This window comes from Scyliorhinus torazame, chromosome 25, assembly GCF_047496885.1.
Source record: "Scyliorhinus torazame isolate Kashiwa2021f chromosome 25, sScyTor2.1, whole genome shotgun sequence".
NCBI lineage: Eukaryota > Metazoa > Chordata > Chondrichthyes > Carcharhiniformes > Scyliorhinidae > Scyliorhinus > Scyliorhinus torazame.
This window is the reverse complement of record NC_092731.1, coordinates 27,393,585-27,402,829: the sequence shown is the minus strand read 5'-3', so window position 1 is coordinate 27,402,829 and position 9,245 is coordinate 27,393,585. Positions and strand designations below refer to the sequence as shown.

The window sequence follows — 9,245 nt, the reverse complement described above, 5'->3', positions numbered from 1 at the left end:
ACTCCCCCCCACCCCCTCCAACACCCCCCATCCACCTCTGACACCCCCCACCCTCCTCCAACACCCCCACCCTCTTCCAACAACCCCCACCCCCTCCAACACCCCCCACCCCCTCCCACACGTCCCTCCAACACCCACCCACCCCCTCCCTCCAGCTCCCCCCTCCAACTCCCCCCCCACCCCCCTCCAACTACCCCCAACCCCCTCCAACTCACCCCCCATCCCCCTCCAACTCATCCCCCCACCCCCTCCAACTCACCCCCACCCCCCTCCAATTCACCCCCACCCCCCTCCAATTCACCCCCACCCCCCTCCAATTCACCTTTGAACTCCCGCCACACTACCAACCTCCCAAACTGTCTCCCACTCCCCAACTCTCCCCCAAATCTCCCCCCCACCTGCGAATGCTCCCCAACACAACTCTCCCCACCCCCCACCGAACTCTCCCCCAACACTCCCCAACTCAACACTCCCCTCTAACTTCCACCCCCAGCCCTCTCAACTCTCCCACCCAACTCTCCTCTGCTCCCTTACCCCAACCCCTGAACATCCACCCCACCACCACAACTCTCCCTGCTCCTCTTCCCCTACTGTCCCCCCAATCTCCCCCTCCCACACCCTGATACCCCCCCCCCCCACTACTCTCTCCCACCCCACCCCCAATCTGTCTGGATGCCCTCCCAGAATCTCTCTTCCCCGCCCCCCCCCCCCCCCCCACTACTCTCTCCCACCCCACCCCCAATCTGTCTGGATGCCCTCCCAGAATCTCTCTTCCCCCCCCCCACCATGCGAGCCCTGGTGGACTCTAGGACCGGGCGGAACGCCGCTGCTCGATTGCGAGTTGCTGTGATCAATGGGGCGGTGCAGGAGAGAGGCGCTAGGACCCGGCGGACGGGCTGCACCTGCCAGCGCAGACGGTTCGGGGCTCGCCTCTGCCGGAGAGAGAGAGAGGAAGCCTCACCGGGACAGACAGGGAGAGAGGGGCAGAGATTTGTTCTGTGTGAGGTTTAGTTTGGGAAATATATATATATATATATAGATAATATAAAAAAATATATAAATACAGATAATAAAAGAAAAGACACAATCCTGGTGGAAAAATGGCTGCTGTGTGATGGAAGATGTTGGACGGGGAGAAGATGATGATATAATTGGACCCTGAGAATCATGGATCAGCAGTGAGTCCTGTCTGTTTAACAAGAGAGAGAGGGAGAGGGAGAGAGAGAGAGAGAGGGGGGAGGGAGAGAGAGGTGGACGGGGACTGGAAAAATCATTAAAATATATATATATATATATATCTCAAATCCAGCACCATTGCAGAAATAATAATCTCAATACCAGTTCCAGACCGATTTCTAAAAAAAAAACCTTGCAATTTCGACCTGACGCTGTAATTGACATTTCTCCCCATTTATTTATCTTTTTTTTTGTGAATGAAAGTGATCATTTTTTTTGTTAAAGGGGAGGTAAGGGGTGGAGGAGGAGGAGGAGGAGGAGGGGGGGAGCGAATAGCCATTTCCTTTTTCAATCGTCTCATTTGCATCTGGGATCCATTCACAAAAAAAATTGGAATTCCTCCCTCCCTCCCTCCAATGGTGTTTTTTTTCAGGGGGCGTTTTGGGTCCGTATCAATATGGTTGTTCTGTGTGTGTGTGTGTGTGTGTGTGTGGCAAATGTTGGGTGCAATTTGTTGCAATATTGTATCCCCTCCTCCCTCCTTTGTAGTTTTGCAACATTTTTTTGCTACATTTCTTTTGGGATACATTGTCTGATACATTTTCTTGTTGCATTGTCTTCTCTCCCTCCCGCTCTCTCTCTGTCTCTCTCTCTCTCGTTCTGTTTCACCTGTTGTTTTCAGACAGAGGATAAGAGAGTCCTGGGTGGGTCACGTGATCCTCCATTCACAAAATTACATGTATAATATGTATGTATGTAGCCAGCATTGAGAGATTGAGAGTCGTCAAGGCCACAGGGATTGTCAGTCTCTCTCTCTCTCTATATGTATGTATGTGTGATTGACTTAATTCATACTTCTGTTCACATAGGATTTAACACAAGAATTGGCCCCCTTTTTTCTCGTGCTGTTACTGCTGTTGGTGTTTTGAATATGGTGGGGTGGTGGGGGCGGAATCTGAGTGACATTTGCGGTGTTTAACACGTATGCTGTTCGTAACCTTGTTAAGCGGGGGAGGGCCTCTCTTCTTACTTTGCCCCCGGGGGGGCGGGGGGGGGGGTGGCAGGGCAGGGTCAGCTCCCACCCAGTCGTTGGCCTGGAGCAGGGCCTGATGGGATTTGGGATGGCGGTGACATTGCACAGCAGTTGACAATGCTGCCTCGCGGCGCCAGGGACCCGGGTTCGATTCGGGCCTCGGGGTCGCTGTCGGTGTGGGGTTTGCGCGTCGTCCCCCCGTCCCCGTCTACGTGGGTTTCTTCCCGGGTGCTCTGATTTCCTCCCACAGTCCAAAGATGTGCGGGTTAGGTGGATTGCCCGTGATAAATGAGGTGAAGCTTGGGGCCTAGGTATGGTGTTCATTCGGAGGGTCGGTGCAAACTCGATGGGCCGAATGGCCTCCTTCTGCCTTGTAGTGATTCTATGAATGTTACGGCAATCAGCCTGGGCCATTTGCTTCCATTTTAAAACGGCTCCTTTTTTCTTGAAAGGCGAAGGAGCGGGGGCGGGGGGGGGGGGGGGGGGAGGGGAGAAGGGCGGGGGCGGGGGGGAGGGGGGGGGGGAGGGGAGAAGGGCGGGATGACCGAATCAAGGTCTTCAGCAACAAGGTGAAAGGTTTCGATAGAGCAGGTGCTGCCCCTCATTCCCAGGATGGTGCCTACTTGGGGTTACCGGTCTTCTGCCTGCAGATTCGGGCGATCGAACAGGCCGATTCTCGATCTGCAGAATTTTGGGTGCCTGGGGCGGGACGTCCCACAGGGTGGTGCGATCCGGAGTGCGGCACTTGCTTCCTTCGCTGCCTCATCATTAAGACGTTAAGACCCAAAAATGTAACGCAGCTTTGATGGGCAGATTCCACCATTCCAAGCTTGTCTACTATAATATTAAATAGTTATAGTGGCTGGGTAGCACAGAAGCTGACTTATTGCTGTACTGTGCCTTTTTCAAATAAACAGAAGCTTGGGGGGGGGGGGGGGGACTACAATTCCCTGAAATCGGGCAGCACGGTCGCACAGTGGTTAGCCCAGTTGTTTCACAGCTCCAGGGTCCCAGGTTCGATTCCCGGCTTGGGTCACTGTCTGCGTGGAGTCTGCACGTTCTCCCCGTGTGTGCGTGGGTTTCCTCCGGGTGCTCCGGTTTCCTCCCACATTCCAAAGATGTGCAGGTTAGGCGGATTGGCCTGGCTAAATTGCCCTTAATGTCCCAAAAAGCTGGGTGGGATTACTGGGTTACGGGAGGGTGGAGGCTTGGGTAGGGTGCCCGATCCAAGGACCAGTGCAGACTCAATGGGCTGAATGGCCTCCTTCTGCACTGTTAATTCGATGATTCTATGAATCATTCCTCGGGGCATTGCCTTGACCAATCAGACTGGTTTGAATTTAAACAAACGCTTGGCAGTTAACTATTCCTTGGTGCATTTTCTATGGCAACACCTCTACCAATCAGAATCCACTTGCCAATCAGTCAGCACTCTCTTCCCATGCGGTATAAATTGTTGTTACATTTTACTATTGTATTCTTGCAAATCTGACCTGGTGAGGGTAAGACGAAAAGCTTCAACAGCACTTCTTTTTAATCAGTGATAAAATAGTTGCCAAGGAATTCAGTAGGAAATTCAGAAGAGATTTCCTCCTGGTACAGGCTGGGAGCATGGTGGTAATAATAATAATAATAAATAGCTTATTGTCACAAGTAGGCTTCAGTGAAGTTACTGTGAAAACCCCCTAGTCGCCACATTCCAGCGCCTGTTTAGGGAGGCCGGTACGGGAATTGAACCTGCGCTGATGGCATTATTCTGCATTCCAAGCCAGCTGTTTAGCCCACTGTGCTAAACCAGCCCCTATGGTATGGCTACTGGATTATGAGGATTGGGGAGGTGACGCCATCACCTTCCCAAGCTAGGAACAGCTTGGGGGGGGGGGGGATTTCAATCAAATGAATGAATGAGGAATGAAGTGGTAACCGTATGAATAATGATCAGGAAACTACCACATTGTTGTTGAAAACGCGCTTCAGGGAAGGAAATCTGCCGTCCTAACCCGGTCTGGCCTACAGGTGACTCCTGACCCACAGCAATGTGGTTCAGTCTTAACTGCCCCTCTCTGAAATGACCTCGGAAAACAGCCAGTTGTATCAATATGTCACAGGGGCAATGGCTGTGTGAACAAAGAACAAAGAAATGTACAGCACAGGAACAGGCCCTTCGGCCCTCCAAGCCCGTGCCGACCATGCTGCCCAAACTAAACTACGATCTTCTACACTTCCTGGGTCCGTATCCCTCTATTCCCATCCTATTCATGGATTTGTCAAGATGCCCCTTAAATATCACTATCGTCCCTGCTTCCACCACCTCCTCCGGTAGCGAGTTCCAGGCACCCACTACCCTCTGTGTAAAAAAAACTTGCCTCGTACATCTACTCTAAACCTTGCCCGTCTCACCTTAAACCTATGCCCCCGAGTAATTGACCCCTCTACCCTGGGGAAAAGCCTCTGACTATCCACTCTGTCTATGCCCCTCATAATTTTGTAGACCTCTATCAGGTCGCCCCTCAACCTCCGTCGTTCCAGTGAGAACAAACCGAGTTTATTCAACCACTCCTCATAGCTAATGCCCTCCATACCAGGCAACATTCTGGTAAATTTCTTCTGCACCCTCTCTAAAGCCTCCACATCCTTCTGGTAGTGTGGCGACCAGAATTGAACACTATACTCCAAGTGTGGCCTATCTAAGGTTCTATACAGCTGCAACATGACTTGCCAATTCTTATACTCAATGCCCCGGCCAATGAAAGCAAGCATGCCGTATGCCTTCTTGACTACCTTCTCCACCTGTGTTGCCCCTTTCAGTGACCTGTGGACCTGTACTCCTAGATCTCTCTGACTTTCAATACTCTTGAGGGTTCTACCATTCACTGTATATTCCCTACCTGCATTGGACCTCCCAAAATGCATTACCTCACATTTGTCCGGATTAAACTCCATCTGCCATCTCTCCGCCCAAATTTCCAAACAATCGAAATCCTGCTGTATCCTCTGACAGTCCTCAGCGCTATCCGAAATTCCACCAACCTTTGTGTCGTCTGTAAACTTACTAATCAGACCAGTTACATTTTCCTCCAAATCATTTATATATACTACAAAGAGCAAAGGTCCCAGCACTGATCCCTGTGGAACACCACTGGTGACAGCCCTCCAATTAGAAAAGCATCCTTCCATCGCTACTCTCTGCCTTCTATGACCTAGCCAGTTCTGTATCCACCTTGCCAGCTCACCCCTGATCCCGTGTGACTTCACCTTTTGTACTAGTCTACCATGAGGGACCTTGTCAAAGGCCTTACTGAAGTCCATATAGACAACATTCACTGCCCTACCTGCATCAATCATCTTTGTGACCTCCTCGAAAAACTCTATCAAGTCTTGTGGGTCCAAGATAGTGGCTCACGCCAACCTCTCAGGGGCAATAAGGGAAGGGCAACAAATGCTGGCCCAGCCAGCAATGGCCCATTCCAAGAATGAAGAAGAAAGAACAGAGAGTGTTGAGAAGTATTACAGGGGGCCATTCGGCCCATCGAGTCGGCACTGACCCTCCGAAAGAGCCCACTCCCCACCCTACCCCCGTAACCCCACCTCACCTTGGGACACTGAGGGAAAATTTAACATGGCCAATCCGCCTAACCTGCACACCTTTGGACTGTGGGAGGAGACCGGAGCACCCCGATGAAACCCACGCAGAGAACGTGCAAACTCCACACAGACAGTCATCCCAAGGCAGGGAATCAAACCCGGGTTCCTGCTGCTGTGAGACAGCAGTGCTAACCACTGTGCAACCGTGGTACCCGCTCCCACAGGTAGTGGGTGACGTGAATGATACCAATGCATTTCAGCTGGGAGTTAAATGAATGCGCGAGGGAGAAGGGAATAGAGATTTAAGATGAGGTCACTGTCTGTGCGAAGTCTGCATGTTCTCCCCGTGTCTGCGTGGGTTTCCTCCGGGTGCTCCAGTTTCCTCCCACAGTCCAAAGACATGCGGGTTAGGTGGATTGGCCAATGATAAATTGCCCCTTAGTGTCCAAAAAGGTTAGGAGGGGTTATTGGGTTACGGGGATAGGATGGAAGTGAAGGCGTAAGTGTGTTGGTGCAGACTCGATGGGCCGAATGGCCTCCTTCTGCACTGTAGGTTCTATGATTAGGTCACTCGGGTGACAGGATTATCTGAGGGTGGGCAGGAGGTGGCTGAAGTGGAGTGCAAATACCGGCATAGACATGAAGGGATGAATGGCCTCCTCCTGTGCCCTATATCCTGTCCCATGTTGGTGCATCAGGTATTGAGGTTGTTGGATACGCTGGGTGGGCCAAAGGATCTTTTCCTGTCTGCCATTTTGTCCTTTGCTCCTGCATGTGAGATGTGGTTGCTTGTCCACTGCTCTCTCACAGCCCCAGGGACCTGGGTTCAATCCCCGTCTCGGGTCACTGTCTGCACGTTCTCTCTGTTTCCTCCCGCAGTCCAAAGATGTGTGGGTTAGGTGGATTGACCATGATCAAATTGCCCCTTAGTGTCCAGGGACGTGCGGGCTGGATTATTGGATTACGGGGACATGGTGGGGAAGTGGGTTTGGGTAGAGTGCTCATTCGAAGGGTCAGTGCAGAATCGATGGTCTTTCTGCACTGTAGGAATTCTATGTGGGATGGTCTGCTGACTAGGCCCAGATGACCATGGGCTGCTTTCCCCTTTGAGGGGGGGGTGAGAGCTGACTGGTGGTGATTTAACCTGAGGGTCACCACACCTCAGACGAGGGGCAAGGTTGAGATGGCGAGGCCTTCATTTACCCAATTCATTTTTTTCAATGTAGGGGCAATTTAGCATGGCCAATCCACCTACCCTGCACATCTTTAGGTTGTGGGGGCGAAACCCACGCAAACACGGGGAGAATGTGCAAACTGCCCATGAACAGTGACCCAGAGCTGGGATCGAACCTGGGACCTCGGCGGCGAGAGGCAAGAGTGCTAACCACTATGCCACCGTGCTGCCCCCTTGGTGGGGGGGCCTTCATGAATAACCTCAGCCGGTACGGGGATTGAACCCACGCTGCTGGCCTCGCTCTGCATCACGAACCAGCCGTCCAGCAACCTGAGCTAAACCACATTGCCTTCATCCCATGGGTGAATAAAATAAAACATGCATAAGGTAACAAAAGACTCCAATCGTGGGCAGCACCATGTCCCAATTTATTTCTCACATTCGTGAATCACTCCACTCTATTTAGGAGTTTTGGAATTATTGCCTGAAGCCATTCTCGCCTCCTCCCTGACCACCCCGCACCCCCTCCCCGTACGAGACCAGCATCTTCTGAAAGCTTTCCCTCTGACCCTGTGTGCGGCAGCCGCCTCACCCCCCTCACCCTCTTCCTCAGCTTTTTCCACCTCCGCCTCAGCAGCCCCCCCAGTTCCAGAGACCCGGAAGCACATTCCCGCGCGGAGTAATGTCAGACAGAATGAGGCCGGCGTGGCGGCGCAGTGGTTAGCACTGCTGTCTCACAGCGCCAGGGTCCCAGGTTCGATTCCGGCCTTGGGTGACTGGCTGTGCGGAGTCTGCACGTTCTCCCTCCGTGTCTGCGTGGGTTACCTCCGGGTGCTCCGGTTTCCTCCCCCAGTCCAAAGATGTGCAGGATAGATGGACTGGCCTTGCTAAAATTGCCCCTTAGCGTACAGAGACGTGCAGGATACGGGTGAGGTGGACGGGGGAGTGGACATGGGTAGGGCGCTGTCTGAAAGTCGGTGCTGACTCGATGGGCCGAATGGCCTCCTTCTGCACTGTAGGGATTCAATGCTTCTATATTAGGGCAGATGACCAGATTAGTTTTAAGGAAGGACTGCCATGGGGAAGAGAGAGAGGTAGAGAGGAGGACAGGAATGCCAGAGCCGGTTGGCACCTGGCTTTGGACCTTGACAGCTGAAATCATGTCTGCCAACACTGGGGCAAAATCCAGAAATACAGAGGTTGAGGAGGAGGTCAAAACCAGGGGTGCGCCAATACCTCAAGAGGGTCGAGGGGCTGGAGGAGATCTCGGAGATCGGGAGGGGGGAGGCCATGGAGAGATTTGATCGGCTGCATGGCAAATTGAGGCTTTGCCAATGTAGTTCAGTCTCCTGCCCGGCATCCATGCCCCATTCTGTAAAGTGCTCTGCGGCCCCCGTGAAGTCGCCAAGTGTCGCTGCTGCCGAGTACCTGAGCTAATCTCCGGCGGCCCCACTGCAATTTTCTTTTCTGGGCACAAATTTACTCGCGGTACCTTCGACAGAGTCGCTGCCTATGGGCGAGATTTCCCAACCTGGTCAGTACAGTTGAGAGCAAATTGCAAACCGGCGCTCCTCGGGGGTTGCGTCGGGGGTTGGCTGCCTCTTGCTCGGTTGGCAGCAGGTGCGCCGTGGAGTTAGAGAGACTGGCATCCAAACCCCATTCCCCCATGCTCCTTCCCCAGTCTGGTCTGGCACGTGTGGTGCAGGGGGGGTGCTGCACTGTCGGGGGTGCTGCACTGTCGGAGGTGCTGTCTTTCAAATAGGACCTGAAACCAAGGCCCTGCCAGGGTCTCAGACTGAAAGGTCGATCCTTTAAAACAGAGATGGGGAGGACTTTCTTTAGCCAGAGGGGGGTGAATCTGTGGAGGCCAAATCACTGAGAGTCTTTAAGACAGAGGTAGATAGGTTCAGGATTAATAAGGGGATCAGGGGTTATGGGGAGAAGGCAGGAGAATGGGGGTGAGGAAATATCAGCCATGATTGAATGGCGGAGCAGACTCAATGGGCCGAGAGGCCCAATTCTGCTCCTATGTCTTATGGTCTTATGGACGTAACAGATCCTAGTTGGAAGATGACACCTTTGATCGTAGCACTCCCTCAGTGCTGCGGCCCAGACTTTGTATTCGGAGACTTGTACCCACAACCTGCCAAATCCAGGGTGAGAATCCGACCCAATGAGACCAGGTTGGAAATGGCACTTCTCCTGGTGGAGGAGGTGAGATTTTGTGCCCCGATTTTTGGAAAAGGAATAATCTGGCTCCATCAATAATAGACGACG

At 52.7% G+C, this 9,245-nt stretch overlaps 1 protein-coding gene across 1 annotated transcript in view; it reads left to right on the top strand.

Annotated features, from left to right (window-relative positions):
- The first annotated feature begins 967 nt into the window (after positions 1-967).
- LOC140402243 (sprouty-related, EVH1 domain-containing protein 2-like) overlaps positions 968-9,245 on the top strand; it is a 71,222-nt gene continuing 62,944 nt past the window's right edge. The window contains exon 1 of the mRNA XM_072489872.1: positions 968-1,178. Within this exon, the coding sequence (XP_072345973.1) occupies positions 1,168-1,178 (11 nt within the window). The 5' untranslated portion in view covers positions 968-1,167. The remainder of the gene's footprint in view (positions 1,179-9,245) is intronic.